The sequence below is a fragment of the Peromyscus californicus genome, unplaced genomic scaffold, assembly GCF_007827085.1.
Source record: "Peromyscus californicus insignis strain IS unplaced genomic scaffold, ASM782708v3 Scaffold_20__1_contigs__length_68692818, whole genome shotgun sequence".
Taxonomy (NCBI): Eukaryota; Metazoa; Chordata; class Mammalia; order Rodentia; family Cricetidae; genus Peromyscus; species Peromyscus californicus.
Genome location: NW_026294503.1, coordinates 64,962,963 through 64,981,765, shown reverse-complemented (window position 1 = coordinate 64,981,765; position 18,803 = coordinate 64,962,963). Strand labels below are relative to the sequence as shown.

At 47.6% G+C, this 18,803-nt stretch overlaps 1 protein-coding gene across 6 annotated transcripts in view; it reads right to left on the bottom strand.

The window, feature by feature from the left end:
- Dip2b (disco interacting protein 2 homolog B) overlaps positions 1–18,803 on the bottom strand; it is a 205,921-nt gene that overhangs the window by 46,026 nt on the left and 141,092 nt on the right. For all 6 annotated transcript variants that reach the window (XM_052748954.1, XM_052748955.1, XM_052748959.1 and 3 more), the window contains 8 exons: positions 16,242–16,344; positions 14,887–14,951; positions 12,714–12,807; positions 12,195–12,314; positions 10,599–10,713; positions 7,094–7,233; positions 6,336–6,472; positions 658–738 (listed from right to left, as the gene is read on the bottom strand). In XM_052748954.1, coding sequence (XP_052604914.1) covers positions 658–738; positions 6,336–6,472; positions 7,094–7,233; positions 10,599–10,713; positions 12,195–12,314; positions 12,714–12,807; positions 14,887–14,951; positions 16,242–16,344 — 855 coding nt within the window. The remainder of the gene's footprint in view (positions 1–657; positions 739–6,335; positions 6,473–7,093; positions 7,234–10,598; positions 10,714–12,194; positions 12,315–12,713; positions 12,808–14,886; positions 14,952–16,241; positions 16,345–18,803) is intronic.

Genomic DNA, 18,803 nt, shown 5'->3' with positions numbered 1-18,803 from the left:
AAGGAGAAGCAGGAGAGGGGGAGGAGGAAGCTAGTGATCGGTAAGTTTACAGGATAGTGACCACCCATCACTGCGCACGGCCCTCTGCCATCCTCACGGATTCCTGAAGCTCACCATGAGCTCTTTGAGAATAGGCTTTTCGGGTCCTAGTCATCTCTAGACCCAGTACCTGTAAATACCATTTGCTAAGTAACAAGTTCTTTTCTTTCTTTTTCTCTCCCCCCCCCCCCCCCCCCCTCTCTCTTGAGACATGGTTTCTATGTAGTCCTGGCTGTCCTGGAACTCACTTTGGACACCAGGCTGGCCTCGAACTCACAGAAATCCACCCGCCTCTGCCTCCCAAGTGCTGGGATTAAAGGTGTGGGCCACCACTGCCTGGCTCCTATGACATTCTTACACAATCTTCTAATAGAACTGAAGTGCCTGGGGTGCACATTTTTAACCCCAGCACTTGGGAGGCAGAGGCAGGGTCTCTGTGAGTTCCAGGTCAGCAGGACTATGTAGTGAGACGCTGTCTGAAGACAGGAAAAGGAGGAACTGTGACTGTTAATAAGAGGCACTGTGACACCTTCAATACTCAGAATTTGTTCAGTTCTGTGAATTAAGTTCAAATGTTTAGATCATATGGAGAAAAATCAACAGGAAACCGTCACCTACCGGCCCTACAAAGCCCAGCAGCCCTGATCGGATGAAGGGCACGTCTCCCACAGGAGAGCCTGAAGAGGCCACTGGAATAACCTAAAAGACAAAAGGGAAAGGTGAACAGCTAGCTAGTCTCCCTAAAATTTATCTGATTTTTACAGTCTTACTTAAGAGAAAAATCACAAGTAGTATGTGCTAACTGAGCAGGCGTGATGGCTCGCACCCGTAACCCTGGCACTCAGGAGACAGAGGCAACATCTCAGCGAGTGATCTCCAGGCTGGCCAAGGCTGCATAGTGAGACCCTGTCTCTAAAAACAAACAAACAACACCCCAAATGTGTGTGTGTGTAATATGCTTACTGGAAGCCATATGCAGCGACAAAGTTCTTCTCCCTGGAGTTTTAAGAAAGACACATATACACACTTAAATGTTTTATTACGTTGATTTATTTTCCGTGTTTGTGCACACACCCACGTGTCACTGCATGCATATGTGGGTCAGAGGACAACTGCAGGAGTTCAGCCTGTCCTCTCCTTGTGTGGACTGTGGCACACGACCCATCGGGCAGCATGAGCATGCCCATGCCCACTGTGCCGTCTCACAGACCCACAGCTCAGGACGTCAGAACGGGCCATGGGGTAGGGAGGCAGCTCACTGGGTAAAGTGCAGCTGTGCAGACACAAGGACCACAGTTCGGATCCCTGTGCCATGCGGAGAGCTGGGGGAGGGTGTGAGCAAGGAGCTCCAGGTTTCCTAGCCAGTACTAAAACCTAAACGACAAACCATCACGAACGACATGGAGTAGGGCAGAGGAAGATGCCCAGGGGAACTGTTCCACATGAACACACACACACACACACACACACACACACACACACACACACAGGCATATATCACATATACATAAATTAAGGAAAATATTAAAAAATAAGGATATATACATATATGTATATATATGCAACACACATACACACACAATTGCTAACAGACCTTTCACAATATATCTTAGATATACTATGTGTTAGCATTGTGTGCTGGGATGTATTGTGTACCATATGTATGTCAATGCCCGCAGAGGCCAAAAGAGGGCACTGGATCTGCTGGAACTCAAGTTACAGGTGACAGAGAGCTGCTATGGGGCATTGGGAACCAAACTCATATCTTCTACAAGTGCAGCCAGTGTTCTTAACCACCAAGCCATCTCCACCACCACCGCCAGCACCGCCAGCACCGCCAGCACCACCACCAGCAACAGCAGCAGCAGCAGCAGCAGCAGCAGCAGCAGCAGCAGCAGCAGCAGCGAGCTTCTCTGTGTAGCCCTGGCTGCCCTGAAACTCAGAGAGATTCACCTGCCTCTGCCTCATGAGTACTGGGATCAAAGGTGTGCGCCACCACTGCCTGACTCTTAGTTTATTTATTTGTTTCTTTATTTTGTGGTTTTTCGAGACAGGGTTTTGCTGTGGGATGTTCTGTATGGCAAATGTGTTGCTCTGATTGGTCAATAAATAAAACACTGATTGGCCGGTGGCTAGGCAGGAAGTATAGGCGGGACTAACAGAGAGGAGAAAAGAAAGAACAGGAAGGCAGAAGGAGACACTGCCAGCCGCCACGATGACAAACAGCATGTGAAGATGCCGGTAAGCCACAAGCCATGTGGCAAGGTATAGATTTATAGAAATAGATTAATTTAAGCTGTAAGAACAGTTAGCAAGAAGCCTGCCACGGCCATACAGTTTGTAACCAATGTAAGTCTCTGTGTTTACTTGGTTGGGTCTGAGCGGCTGTGGGACTGGCGGGTGAGAGAGATTTGTCCTGACTGTGGGCCAGGCAGGAAAACTCTAGCTACAGGGTTTCTCAGTATAGCCTTGGCTGTCCCAGAATTTGCTCTATACACCAGGCTGGCCTCGAACCCACAAAGATCTGCCTGCCTCTCCTTCCTGAGTGTCATGATTAAAGGTGTGTGCTAACACTGTCTGGCTCAGTGTATTTTTTAAATACATTCATTAATTTTCTGGTTTATCATTACCATAGTCTTGTCCTAGTAAAATGTTAACTATGGAAAATTCTCAGAATTTAAATATCTGACTTTAGTAAAATACTAATTACATTTACAAAACAAAGGAAGTAGTTTTTACCCTTTAGAAATATTTTTATTACTTTATTGTGAGTATATGTGTACATGTGTGTATGGGTGCATGTGTGCAACAGTACTCCTATAAAGGTTGGAAGACAACTTGTGAGAGGTTCTCTTCATCCACTGTGATTTCTAGGGATTGAAGTCTGTTCATCAGGGTTGGCAGCAGGTACCTTTATCTGCTAAGCCATCTCACCTGCCTACTGGCCCCCTCCCCCTTTTGTTTTTGAGACAGGGTTTCTCCTTGTAGCCTTGGCTATCCTGGATCTTGCTCTGTAAACCAGGCTGGCCTCGAACTCACAGAGATCCGCCTGCCTCTGCCTCCGGAGTGCTGGGATTAAAGGCGTGCACCGCCGCCACCACTATTTTCTCGTTTTTCAGGTGAGGATTCATTCTACTTTGCTATCACTCTATTTAGACTGGAGATCAAAACGTGTTCATGGGCTGGGGATGCATCTCAGCAGTACTGCACTTGGCCGGTCCTGCACGCACCACCAAAAGCGTGTAAGAACTCTAGGCACACAGCTGCCTGTACTATCTCCAAACACTGCCGGAAGGCCTGCACGATGGCTCAGGAGGCCAAGGTACTGCAAGCCTGACAACCTGAGTCTGTCTCGGACCCTACATCAAGAGCCAGATGCAGCCTTACACATCTGTAATTCCAGAGCTGCTGCAGGAAGGTAGGAGAGTGAGGCAGGGCCACAGAGTCCACGTGGCCAGCTAGCCTGAAATACACATTGCAGCAGGAACAAGAGAGGCCCTGCTACGCAAAGGGGAGCAGGGGCTGGTTAAGAGCACTGGTTCATCCTGCAGAGGACCTGGGCTTGACTCCCCGCACCTACATGGTAGCTCCCAGGAACTCCAGTCCTGAGGTTCCAACTCTCTCTTCCGGCCTCCAAAGGCACCAAACATGTACCTGGTACATGGACACACATTCAGGCAAAATACCTATACACGTATACATAATTTTTTAAATTAACAACAACATGGAAGGAGAGAACTGACCGCCAAGTTGTCTGTCCTCTAACCTCCACACACACGCAGCTGTAGCAATCTCTTATGCCCCCATTTCTCTCCCTTTCTCTCATATACATACAATAATACAATTCTGCTTGAAGCAGAGGCATGTGCCTATAACGCCAGCTTCTCAAGAGACTGAGGCAGGGGGATGACAAGTCTGAGGCTAGTCAGACTACTCATGAGACACCGTCTCAAACAGCAAGGATCTTATTTTCCGTGAGAAAGAGTCAATGACAAGCCACGCAAGCACGAGACAGATCTAGTCAAGCACTTAAGAACAAGCCAGGCTGGCGAGGGTTCAGTGGGTTGACCCGAGTCAAGCAGTGGGTCTGATGACCTGAGCTGGGTCCCCAGAACCCACATGGTAGAAGAGAACAAACTACTGCAAGCTGTCTTCTGACCTCCACACGCACACACGTGCTCCTGCACACAGACACACAACAAACAAACAAGCAAACGTTTTTAAAAACTCTTTAGAAACAGAATCTGGGTATGGTGGGTCACACCTATAATCCCAGCAACTCAGAAGGCTGAGGCAGGAGAATCTCCAAGAGTTTGGGGCCAATCTGGGATACAAGGGGAGATACTGTCTAAAAACAAATTTTAAAGAAGGAAAAACTGGGACTGAGAAGGCAGCTCAGTAGCAGAGTGTGTGCTTAGCACGCACAAGGACTTGTGCTGAATGCCCGACCTGGGAAGAAGGGGAAGAATGAATGGAGAGACTTAGGAAAAGAAAACGTACATATACTGAAGACGACAGTGAGTAACCGAGGGACTGGTGCTGAACACACCCGGGAACCTACCAGCTTCCACTCCTGCGGAGTGAATGGGGACACCTCTGAGGGCACAAGAGCGAAGGTGCTGGGGACAGTGACAGGTCTACACTGTGCTGCTCCAGGCCTGTGAACACGATGGTCAGCCCTGTTCTCAACCCCCATCCGGCAGCACATGACAGACAGCACAGATGCACTGTCACACGGGAGAAGGCACGCTCACCAGTGACAGCTAGTGTACAATCGTATGCACCCGTTTCCAGATAGTGTGGAAATGCAGCTTCCGATGTTTGCAGACTCCCTACCAAAGGGAGGCTGTTACAGAACGGGCAATTCAGAGCTGGCAGTCAGCAGGACTCCTGCTTGTGGTGACATATTGTGTACCCTAATAAACTTCCCTGAGGATCAGAGGACAGAGCCAGCCACTGGGGGCGGGAGGGGGGGGGGGCAGAGATCCTCTGGATCTCTGTGAGTTCAAAGCCACACTGGAAACAGAGCCAGGCAATGGTGGTACACACCTTTAATTCCAGTACTGGGAAGCACACACGCCTTTAATCCCAGGAAGTAATGTCTGGGCAGAGAAAGGTATATAAGGTGTGAGGAAACTAGAACTCACTCTCTTTAGGCTGAGGATTTTTTAGAGGTAGGAACTAGTGGCTGGCTGTTCTGCTTCTCTGATCTTTCAGCTTTCACCCTGATATCTGGCTCTGGGCTTTTTTTATTAAAGACCATTTAAGATTTGAACAATACCTGCTGGCCCTGACTAGTATAAGGGAGCCACAATCCATCAACAAAATTTCTCCGGTCCCTAAAAGGTATCCCAGACAATTAACCACTTGTTCTAATGTGCAGGCTCACCAGGGCAACTTCTCATTACAACTTAGCCCTGCAGGCAGAGTGCCTACAGGAAGGCCATGAACTGTCTCCTTGGAAAATGCCGCCTCCTCTAGAGGCACTGCATTTTCCAGCAGCTCCACTTGTCCTGATAGAGCCCCAGCACCCAGAGCAGTGCAGGTACAAGAGAGGAATCAGTAAGCAGCTGCTTGAGGAGCGGTGACCCTGTAACAAGTCAAGTCTTTCTGTATGTGCACAAGTGCACACACATGTGACCGTCTTCCTCACTCAGGTACATTTTCTGCTGAATGCACACCGCCGAGACTGCCAGTCTGGCTGAGCAGCTTGCCTGGGGATTAGGGCAGCTGCCACGCATGCGGGGCTTCTGGGGATCTCAACCTGGGCTCTCGTGCTTCCATGGCAGGTGCTCTCAGTGATGTGACGCAGCAAGTACAATTGTCACAGCACTCTCAGAGTCAAAATCTTGAACTCACAGACACACCACACCACTGCCTCTGTGCCAGAAGCTGACCCAATCCATGAGTAAATATCAATTCATTTAGTGTTCCAAACAGGTGACTCTGTGACTATTCACATTTTGTTCTGCTTTTGCGTGTTTTGAAACAAGGTCCCGTTATACAGTCCAGGTTGGTCTTGACAGTCCCCTGACCCCAGGTTCCCAAGTGCTGTGACTGCAAGTGCTAGCCACCATGTCTGGTTGTCACTCATATCTTAAGATAAAGGAACAGGGCACTCAGAAGGCTAAGTGCCTCCCAAAGCAGCAGTGAGTGGTGGAGACAACCTGACCTTAGGCACTGGGCCCCAGAAGACTTGATCTCAACCACTAAACCATTCTGTGCCGTCAGCTAGCAGGGCTCCCCAGTAACAGCTGACCTCACCCAACATCTCCCCGTGAAATAACATCATGTACCTCAAATGTATTTTTGGTCACACCAGCAAGTCCAAAGTACATCATTCCTCCAGTCCTGGAGCTGACACAAATCTCCCCAATTTCATCGGTCTTGCAGAGCTGAGGAAGTCCGTCTGGTTTCACAATGCACATCATGCCTAATGCACAGAAAACACAAAAACCATAGAGTCTAGAAACCTGCAAAGTAACAACTTTGTTTTCAAACCCAGGAGTGGCACACTCACTGAAGTAGCATTAAGAAGTGCCACAGAGAACCATAAACCTGCGAAGTCGACCTGGTACCGACAGCCCTGAGTCACTGGTACACCGAGGAGGGACTGCAGCAGCCTCGTGATGAAGTGGGTGCTGGCCTTCCGAAGGGTTGGTGTGGCACCCACCAGGGCAGCACGCTCTGCCTTCCTGGGTTGGCAACTGAGTGGCATCCCTTTCCACGTGAAGAGCGTAATCAGGCGTGTTTGAGACTGGAAACTCACACAGCATCAGTGCAGGGCCGGCATAACGACCCCCTCCCCCGCTGCGGAGGCTCGAGGAGGAGAGGGTGTGACTAAGCAGCGAACTGGGACTTCCAGATTTGGCCTCTCATTCATCTGTCTCTCCTCTAGTTCTCCCTCGTTACGTGGTGCTGGGCACGGAAGCCAGGGCTCTGGGCGTACGTGCCAGGCAGGCATCCCACCACAAGCTGCCTTCCTTCCTGGTGCAGCGCCACTATTTCTGATGACAAATCTTAGGAAATCCCAATGACGCCCCTCACAACTCACCCCCAGGCATCACATGTCCCACATCCTGGACTGTCAGTGCTGAATTTTTATCTTCAGTGTTGACCCGTATGACCCCATAGCTCAATCCATTCATTGAGAGAATGGCTCTTCCTGGTAAGGGAGCCCCCGGAACTCCAGGCCTAAATGTGAACAAAGCAACAATAAACTATCGAGCCAGGTGTACACACACACACACACACACACACACACACACACCAGCAAACAGGAAAGAACACGAGGGGCTGACCAGATAGCTCAGTGGGTAGAGACACCTGCTATGCATGCTTGATGACTGGAGTTTGATCCCCAGGTCCACATGTAGAAGGAGAGAATCGACTCCACCAGGTTGTCCTCTGACCACACACACCTGCTGTGGTATGTGTGCACAAACACGTGCATATACACGCACACATGCACACAGGTAAATAAATAATTTTTGAGGAAATTAAAAACAAAAAGCCAGGCATGGTGGCTCATGCTGCAGTTCAGTACTTGAGAGGCTGAGGCAGGTGGATCACTGCAAGTTCTAGGACAGCCTGGGCTACACAGTGAGAGTCTGTCTCCAAAAAAAAAGAAAAAAAAAAAGGAAGAGAAAAGGGTGGAGAGAGAGATGGAGAGGTGATCTGCTGTGGGATGTTCTGTATGGCAAATGTGTTGCTAATTAGTCAATAAATAAAACACTGATTGGCCAGTGGCTAGGCAGGAAGTGTAGGCGGGACAAGGAGGAGACTAAAGCTGGGAAGTGGAAGGCTGAGTCAGAGAGACACTGCCAGCCACCACGATGACAAACAGCATGTGAAGATGCCGGTAAGCCACGAGCCATGTGGCAAGGTATAGATTTATAGAAATGGATTAATTTAAGCTGTAAGAACAGTTAGCAAGAAGCCTGCCATGGCCATACAGTTTGTAACCAATATAAGTCTCTGTGTTTACTTGATCGGATTTGAGCGGCTTGGGACTGGCAGGTGAGAGAGATTTGTCCTGAGTGTGGGCCAGGCAGGAAAACTCTAGCTACAAATGGCGTCCAACGTGGGGCAAGAGTTTCCACCTAAAAACTGAGAAAAAAGATTCTAAAACGGAGCTAAAAACAGTTCCTAATTGTCTCTCTCAAATGAGTGGCAGCTGCTGGTTTGAGATCCTTGTGGGTTTCTGGTGTGCATGCTTGACCTGCAGTATGGCGGGAATGAGGCCTCTGCAAGTGGCACATTAAGCTGCATGGTGGATTTAGCCTTTGCTGGTACAAAACAAAAAAAGAGGTTTCTGGACTACATGCTGCTTGGATAAAAGCATAGACCCACGATAGCTCCCAGAGCTCGTGGTAAACCACCGCCGTGCTGGGAAGCTGAGGTGGGCGGAGCCAGCAGCCACAGCTGCTGCAGTTTAAAGCAATAGATTCACAATAAGACAGATTCAGATGTAATAGTTTACAATGTGTGTAAAATATACGTAGGCTTGAAAGAGACAAAAACGGTGATATATAAAGTTATATAAACAAATACATAGCTTTAAAAAATAAAGTCTTTAAAGAGACAGTAAAATTAATATAAAAAATAAGCCACGTAAAGATGAGTATTACACAGAGAATCTGGATTGTGTTGTCTTTGGGATTTTTAACTGCAGAAAAACATTTGATTGTAAAAGCTGTTGAGTTATGCCAAAATGTACATTTTAAAGATACCTTGACTTCAAAATTTGGATATAAGGATATGTTGCTTTGGAAAAGAGCCTCTTTTGTTCCCACAGAAAGTGAGAGGCTATGGATTTGTTCAAGATTAAGATACATCAGGTTTGACCAGCCAAGACCCCCTGAAAGGTCTCCGATGACACCATGGCCCAGATGATCCAACATCCAGAATGGTTTCAAGGCAACTGGCTCAGACGATACAGCCTCATGGACTATTCCATAATCCTAAAATTTTCTTTGTATCCCCATAAGATACAGCGCCCCCCTCCAGCAGGAAGTAGTAAGAGAGGCTACGCCCAAATTCCCAAATTATATGTAATTTTACTTTGTTAAGGTTAAAACCTTCCTTTCGGGAAAAAAAAGGGGGGGGGGAAGTGCTGTGGGATGTTCTGTATGGCAAATGTGTTGCTCTGATTGGTCAATAAATAAAACACTGATTGGCCATTGGCTAGGCAGGAAGTGTAGGCGGGACAAGGAGGAGAATAAAGCTGGGAAGTAGAAGGCTGAGTCAGAGAGACACTGCCAGCCGCCACGATGAGAAACAGCATGTGAAGATGCCGGTAAGCCACGAGCCATGTGGCAAGGTATAGATTTATAGAAATGGATTAATTTAAGCTGTAAGAACAGTTAGCAAGAAGCCTGCCACGGCCATACAGTTTGTAAGCAATATAAGTCTCTGTGTTTACTTGGTTGGGTCTGAGTGGCTGTGGGACTGGCAGGTGAGAGAGACTTGTCCTGACTGTGGGCCAGGCAGGAAAACTCTAGCTACAGTATAGATTAATGGAAATGGATTAATTTAAGCTATAAGAACAGTTAGCAAGAAGCCTGCCACGGCCATACAGTTTGTAAGCAATATAAGTCTTTGTTTTTACTTGGTTGGGTCTGAGCGGCTGTGGGACTTGCGGGTATCAGAGATTTGTCCTGACTGTGGGCCAGGCAGGAAAACTCTAGCTATAGTGATCAGCATGAGGAGAGCAGAGTTTGGGTCCCAGCATGCCATGTAACAAGCCGGGATCCCCAAACGCCTACAAACCCAGGTCAAGGGCGCAAAGGCCAGAGGGTCACTGGGGCCTGTCAGCTGGCAGCCTAGCCAAGATGCGAGCCTCAGGGGGACCCCGCCCAGGAGGAACAGGCAGGGAGTGATCGGACCCTGACACCTTCTTCTGGTATCTGCTCATAAGCACCCTGCCCACCTCGATTCAGGTGTCTGCAGATACACACACACACACACACACACACTTTTCTTTAAAGAGAAAAGACTATGCTGGTGTGGAATGTATATACTATAAGGCATATTTCCCATGTCTGAGGTACAATCAGAACAAGAACAGACTACTTCTACTTACTACTCAAGGGATTCTGAAGAGTAAACAACACAGAAAAATAACTCACAAATATGACATAGAATAATTAAAATAAAATTTCAGCTTCTAGGTATACTTCTGGCAAGAAGAAAAAAATAATGAGATGTCTGAAATGACTTTACTAGGGAAATTTTACTTTTAGGTATTTTTTTAATAATTTATTTTTATTTTATGTTCACTGGTGTTTTGCCTGCATGTATGTCTGTGTGACGGGGTCAGAAGCCCTGGAACTGGAGTTACAGACAGGTGTGAGCTGCCATGTGGGTACTGGGAATTGAACCCAGGTCCCCTGGAACAGTAGACAGTGCTCTTAAACTGCTGAGCCATCTCTCCAGCCCCAACTTTTAGGTTTATGAAGCAGAAAATCATTTAACTCCTTTCTCATCATCTGGAAAAAAGCACACATCTCATACAGGCTGTGCCAGACACCAAGAGCACCCGACCTCATGAACGGTACCTGCGGATGGCTACAGTCATGGCCTCGGCAGACGTGGCACATGGGCAGATGGCCTCAGGTCTCAGTCCGTGGCTTTGGAACAGACTCAGGAAAGCATCACAAGATGACACAGACCCTAAGGCGTGGGAAAGGATCAGTTTAATAGCTGAAACCACCATTCCCTTGCTTCAGGAATCTAATGGGTGTGTGAGACACAAACTAATGGGTGTGTGAGACACACAAACCAACGGTGTGTGGGTGTGTGTGACACACGGACTAACGGGTGTGTGTGGCACACAGACTAACGGGTGTGTGAGACACATGGACTAATGGGTGTGTGTGGCACAGCTGTCTGTCAGAACTCACACTGTACGTCACTCATCGTGTGCAAAAGGTTTACTGTGCCTGTGAGGGGCTTGAGACACATTCATCCAACACATGACAGGTCCCTGACAGTACTTAGAGTCAGTCTGGAAAGACTACACCCACCAACGTGACAGGGCAAGCTCAGAGAAAACGCTGTGGCTGACATGCAGCCAGGCGGGCTCTAGCCACCCTCCTAAGTATCTACTGCAGCCAGAGCAACGCAGCCGTGCGGCCCCATCCGCTCTCGGTGATGTTCTCTGACTCTTCCTGTATACATTCTCCATGTGCTTGAGGGCAGGATGACGAGTAAATTCACTTAGGAGAAAGAGTTCAGCTTCCAGTGCTCCCTCAAGTACCCAGTGGAGGACCAGCTTATCCAGAAAAACAGATAGCACACTAAGGTCTCTACAAGTTCTTGCAAATTCCCTTTATTTGCTGCATGGAAGAATTTACACCAAGTTCATATACATATCAAGTCAAGTCCAAACCTCTCCTTTCACCTAAGAGCCTCCCATGGAGGATTCAAATGAGTAAGGCGTGGTTTCAAAGAGCTTATAAGTCCATCAAGAGATGAATGGATAAACAAATGTGGTGTGTCTATGATGCTCTACATGCTAATGTAAAGGATTCTGACAAATGCAAAACACACCACTGAGAGAAGCCTCTCGCCACACACGAGGCCGCCTCACACCGAGTGTGTAGAGCAGGCGGACTACAGACCGTGTGGGGGCTGGAGGTGTGAGAGCAGCTCAAGAGCGCTTGCTGCTCTTCCTCAGGACCCAAGTCCTGCTGCCAGCCCCAGTGTCACAACCAGAGGGTCGGACACCCTCTTCTGGGCTCTGAAGGAACCTGAACACATGGGGCATGTGCGCATACACACACACACACACACACACACACACACACACACACACACAAACATACACAATCATTTTTTAAATCTGTTTTTTTTTTTTTCCTTAGAGGAAGGAAATTCATGACTGTCTGTGGCTGAAGGACACTGGAGAGGATGAACAGCAACAGTGAGTGTGTGGTTTCTCTTAGGTTAACACAAGTATTTGAAACTTCAGTCATGGTGATAACCGCACAGCCACAAACACACCGCACCACTGAATCAGACCCTTGAAACGGACAAGTGCCGTCACTTGTAAATGACATCTCAACACAGATGCTGAAAACAGAAAAGCTTATAGAAAAGGAGCAGATCATGCTGCTTGTCAGATGTTCTGGGACTTCTACCCCAGCACTCACAGGGATTGGCGCCATCGGTGACAATCAGCATCCGGAGAGAGCTCAGGCTCACGTCCCTCTGGTCCCGATGGGCCATCATGGCCCAGTGTAAGTCCCGACACTTCACGAGAGCCACTTTGGCTATAGATCAAAGGGGAAGAGTTACGACACACAGACACGCTAAGTGTGGGCACAGAATCAATATGTTACAGTAAGAACATTTTTACTTATTTAGTAATAGTTCTCAGTTGGAGAAAATTTTTAAAGTTTAAAAAAGACTGTGTGAACCTCTGGGTAAGCAAGCATCATATTCAGCCACTGCACAGTCAAGGAAACTCGGACAACACAGCATTCAATAGAGCTAACTATGGCTCAAATTCCAGAGAATTCAATTTGTAAGAAAGAATACAGGGAGATAAAGCAAACAGCTTACCTACAATAACAACTCCAAAATTTGGAGAGCCACCAAGGCAAAGAACTGTTTCTCTACAGGGGCATACTTCCACCAGTCTCAATTAGCATGTGGATGTGTGTGATTACCTTTGTGGGCATGGACTCTTTGGACCCAAGAGAGAGGACAGGTCTTCATAACCGAGTAGGGCACACTAATTGTATGCATCTTATTCATTACATTCTGAAAAGCAAAGAGACATCGAAGCGGTTAACACAAAACATGTGTTTAGCACCTTTTGTTGTGCTGACATTCTGCTAACAATGTTATAGAGGTATTACTCAAGTCCACCCTTTCCAAAACGACGAGATACCAGCAATAGTGCTAAAGCACCTCTAAGAGCTGCTCTAACCCTGGTTCTCTCCTCTCTCTCCCAGGGCATCACAATGATGATACCTATCCCTCCAGTCCTTTGTCCACGCATGTGCATACACAAGTGACTTTAGAAACACAAAGTATTTAAATGCAAGCCACCACAAGATACATGTATTAACCACTTGCTGCTTTTCACTTCTACTGTTTCATATATAAGTCTATGCACCTCAGAATCAGGGGGCTACCAGTTCCCTTTGTACGGCTGCACATGTCATAACCAGTGTGGAATCAAGGCATCTGGATTCACATCCACTAGCATGTGCACAACTGTTTCCTTAAGGTAGACATAGAAGAGAAGCCCTGCTGGGTCACAAAGTTGCTGCTTTCAGAGAGTTAGCAGGCACTACCCGGTGCTCTATGGCAGTCCTGCTTACCACACACCACAGGCTGAGGGAAGGACTGACAATGGAGCAGCACTATAAAGCACAAGATTAGCTCCCCAGTTCCTAACAGGTCAAGTGTTTGTACAGAGAAAGCTGACAGAACTGAGGGTCAGGCAGGTCGCTGTCCTCCTGCCCATCCACATCAAGGATGTGAGATCCCCAGAGACGTAGTGCAACAGAGTAATCAAGCCAGTGTTGGTAATGGATGCGGTGTGTGTGTGTGCGTCTGTGTGTGCATGTGCGTGTGTGTTTAAGATGGTTCTACCTGGCTTGGAATTGGAGTATCCCAGACTAGCTTTGAACTCCTGGCGATTCTTCTGCTCAGTCACCCAAGTGCTAGGATTATAAATATCAGCCACCATCCCCAACTAAGCCTGAGATCAACCACACTGCCACCACTTACATGCCCTTCCATACAAGGTACCATCCCCTGCCCTCAAGTCCTAGTGCTGGCACAGACTCAGTGTCAGGAAAACAATGTTCTATCTGCACTGGATTACAGAAGATCCCTTCTCAGAACATAGTTTTTATTTGTTTTGTTAACTTCTAATTAAAAACAAAAAAAAGAGTAAACAGACTGAAGTCCTTTTCAACTTCATGGTCCCATACTTTTCTTTCCACCTAAATGGCATCTTATATATGTAGTTTTCCCAAAGAAATAAACCCTTCCAATTCTACCCACCAAAAATCTCTACCTAGGTCAACTTAGCTATTTCCAAAGTCCACCTTGGCTGTCACCTCCTCATGGACACTCCCGGATGACGGGATGAGAAAGACGCCATCCTTCTGACACCCACAGCGCGCTCCCTCCTCCTATTACAGGAAGCACCCCCCCTTGTTACTCTCTTCCGTGCTCGAAGCATGTAGTTTTGTCTTTTTTCTTACTGTGTGTATACATGATGTGTGTCCATGAGTGTTCATGTATGGCTGTGGACCCGTGTGCCATGCTGTGAGTGTGAAGGTCAGATGACAACCTTGGGCATTGGTCCTTGAATCCGGCAGGGCCTCTTTTATTCAATTTAAATTAATTTACCCCCGCTTCTCCTTCTCTGGAATCACAGGTGGTTGTAATCGACCTGATGTAGGTACAAGAAACTGAATTCAGGTCCTCTGCAAGAGCACCCAGTGCTCTTAACCACTGAGCCACCTCTCCAGCCCAAGGCAGGGTCTCTTGCTATTCACCACTCACTACTACATCAGACTCCTGGGATAAGTTTTAGGGGATTCTCCTGCCTCTGCCTCCAATCATCTCACACTGGAATCACAGATGTGCACTACTGTATCCTCTGCCTCCAATCATCTCACACTGGAATCACAGATGTGCACTACTGTACCTGTTTTTCATGGATCCTGGGGATCTAAGCTCAGGTCCCCACGCTTACGTGTCCTCTAGAAAATGTCACTGACATTTATGAGCTTCAGTTGCAACCCCAAGAGATGCACTTGTCACAGAGCCTCGGCCTCAGGCACATCTTAATATAAAGGCCCCACCCCTACAGCTTACCGCAAACATGCCATGCCACAGCCCAGCATCCTTCTTGAAGTCTAAAACATTTACTACGGCCTCTCCTAGAAAAGAGAAGATGGAGGGAAACAAGAGGAGGTCATGCTGAGCAGGAAATGACAACCACATTCATGCTCCTTTTGAAAAACAATTAGGAGATCAGAGTCTCTGGTTGCTGAGACCCCTACAAACTGGCTGGAGGAAGGTGACAGGGTGATGTGGCCATTACAGAGACACTAAGGCAGAAACTCTTTAGCATTTAGGGGCATCATTCAAGAGTTTTTTCCTAGTGAAATAAGGAACAAGTATTGGCTTAAGAAACTTGAATTTTCACAAATATATGTAAAAATTATACTTCTTTGAAAAACATGAAATATTGTTCTATATAAAACCCCATGTATACAGATGCCCATTTCTAGGTGTATCTATAGATAGGTTAACAACAAAATAAAACAGGTACACATAAGGCTGCATTTAATTGTTTTCACTCTAGGATAAATTTCTCTATATTTCTAATACTCAGGAGCTTGAGTCTCAGTACCCCAGGGCAGACCCTTTGAATGAACGTACTGGAACTGGACCCTGTCTGTGGCATTATGATTCTTCTCATACATGCATATGCACATACTTAAAATCAGATAAAAATGTTGCTTTGAAATGCACACAGTCACCCTTCACTCTACAAAGGGAAATAAAATACTGAAAAATGAATGTTACCAAGAACATCTGGAAGTACATGCTGAAGCCAGATCTGGCAGCCCAGGCCCATGATTTGGGCACAAAGGGGCTTGAGGTGGAGGCCAGCCTGCTTTGACTGTAATTACGCAATATATATTTATATACCAAAAGGTTTACACTCTTTTTTCTTTTTGAGACAGGGTCTCATCTCATACCATAGCTCAGGCTGGCCTGGAACTCACTATGTATCCCAGGTTGGCCTCAAACTGACACTGTTCCTGCCTGTGTCAGTGTGTCGGGACTACAGCTGTGGACCACATCATCTAGTTCAGAAGGTTTTCTGTTTTAATTTGCACCTTTGGACCAATACTTAGTTGGAAGCTCCACATGGGAAGATGGCGACATCTAAGCCCCACAGAACAAAACACATGGTTAATGGAGGTTTTCTATTTCTGCACTTCAGAAATCAGACTTCATAGATCTGGTTTGTCCAGAAGTTTATTTAAATTACAGATTTTTTTTTTTTTTCTTAAAGAAGGCAAAAGCAAGCCAAGAATGTGTTCTGGAACATTTCCACCTGAATTTGGTCATTAAATGGAGTCCAGTCACCAAGTGGGCGCTCACAGGCACACGAATGTGGAGCTAACAATGAGAGCAGTCACGGGCTGAGGTCTGACCTTCCGAGTAATTGCAGGCCTGGGACAGAGCTTGGCAGTGAGACAGCATGGCGAGCCGGGACACTGTGACCCCCATCACACTCCCCTCCTTGCTTGTTTTATACTAGAGAGAGAGAAAACAAACTTAGAAGCACGGTAAGATGGGTTGTCATAACCGACAAAACTCAGAGCCGAACCGAAACCCACATAAACCAAGACGGTGGGCTTAACTTTACATGCTGAATAGGAACATTTAAGGCTTTGCACTTGGATCCCAAACTCCAGCTAAACAGCCAAGACTGGGGGACAATGAAGCCTGGCTGGAGCGTGCACAAAATGACTCCAAAGTTTAGTTGTTCATCAATATGACGTAGTCACCAAAACCACTGAGGCCAAGTGACTGAGCTGTGTGAACAGAAGCATGATGCCCAGTACAGCTGTTCCTCGGGGGCTGCTCAGTGGTAGAGTGCCCACCGAGCTGTGTAAGACACTGGTTTGATCCCCTAGTCCCACAGGAATACCAAACCAAGAAGACATGGGACCTCAGCTGGCAGCAGGCCCCCCCTCACTCCTGTAGACGGTGTCCCTGCTTTTGTCATCAGTGCCATCCAGGCTGCAGCCTTCGGACGTCACATCACAGAGGTGGCTGTACAAGTTACCCGACAGGTCTTTGCCCATCTAACTTCCTTCGCTCCCGTGGCTCCTGGTCTCTCCTTCTCATCACTCTGACCATCTCGGAGTTGTTTTTCTCTCCCTTTCTCAGACAAGGTGTCTCACAATGTAGCCCAGGCTTGCCTGCAACTTGTGGCAATGCTCCTGTCTCAGACTCTCGGGAGCTATCTTACCCACAATCATCTCTGACTATGCCTTCAATGCTGGCACTCGTGAGAATCCCCCTCCTTCCTCTCCTCATGCCATCAGGTGTTTCATCTCGGCTTGACTCCTGGCTCTGTGTCCACCCAGCCTCTCCTTCAGAGACCCGGACCCCAGCACCCTGCTGGAGTGCCTCCTGTCACTGGGAAGCATGCTGCCACCAACGCTCCATCCCATCCCCCACCTCCACCCAGGAGAACTCTCTCTGTGTTTTCTTCCTTTCTTTCTGAGACAGGGTCTCACTAGGAAGCCCTAGCTATCCTAGAACTCACTAGGTAGACCAGGCTGTCCTGGAACTCACAGAGATTTGCTTTCCTCTACTTCCTGAGTGCTGGGATTAAAGGCGTGCACCACACACTGCCTGACTCTTCCTGTATTTTCTATTTAACTGAAGGATTCGGTTTCATCCGGTGCCCCAATTCATCCAGGTGCCCAAATCAGGAATCTAAGTGTTTCTTGCCTTCTCTCTCTTCGGGATCAGTAGCTAAATCTGGCGTATTCAACTCCCCTATGGTGTTCTAACCCTACCCATCTCCATGAGCTCTGGCTCACTCCAATAACTTTTTAAAAAAAGATTTATTTTTATTTTATGTGCATTGGTGTTTTGCCTGCATGTATGTCTGTGTGAGGGTGCCAGATCACCTAGAACTGGAGTTAGACCGTTGTGAGCCACCATGTGAATTAAGACTGTTCATCGGCCGGGCGGTGGTGGCGCACGCCTTTAATCCCAGCACTCGGGAGGCAGAGCCAGGTGGATCTCTGTGAGTTCGAGGCCAGCCTGGGCTACCAAGTGAGTTCCAGGAAAGGTGCAAAGCTACACAGAGAAACCCTGTCTCAAGAAAACCAAAAAAAAAACAACAAAAAAAAAACAAACAAAAAAACAAAACAAAACAAAAAAAAAAAACCAACAACAACTTGAACTCTTCCTCTGGAAGAGCAGCTAGTGTTCTTAACCACTGAGCCATCTCTCCAGCTCAGAAGCTTTTGTTTAAGCAGGTCAGGGCTGGGGAGATGGCTCATCAGAGCACTGGCTGCTCTTACAGAGGACCCAGTTCAGTGCCCAGCACCTCCATAGCAGTTCACAACTGTCTAGAACTTCGGTTCCGGGGATCTAATGCCCTCTTCTGGACTCTGTAGGAACTGCATGCACACGGTCCACTTAGGGACACTGGTGAAACATTCACACATAAAATTTAGAGGAAAAAACAACAAAACCCTAAAACCTACTGCTCCCTTTATAACCCAGCCAGTCGACATAAATCTGCGTTTTTAACGCTATTATGTTTGTATGGTGTGGGGGAGCACACATACATGCCGCAGCACACGTGTAAGGTTGGGGGACAGCGCTGTGGCGTTGGTTCTCTCCTCCCGACTTTATGCGAATGTTGTGGTCAAACTTGTCAGGCCCCAGCGGCGAGGTCTTACCTGCCGAGCCGTCCAGCTGCCCCATAAACCTTTTTATATAATAAAGCCGTTCTTACTTCCCGCCTACTGACAGCCCTTTAATCGTTTCCAACACAATCGGAGAATCTGTGGGAACACGGGGCTCTCACGCAAGTGGATCCTACATGAGGCCAGGGTGCTACGGAGGGCTGCGTGGTAAAGGGCCGACCTCGGCCGGCAGCTCCAGTGTCCGGAGGGGAGTGAGGTGAGAAGCCTCACCAGTGAACGGTCTCTCTCCTCTCGACTGTCTTTCAGACACACTCCGCT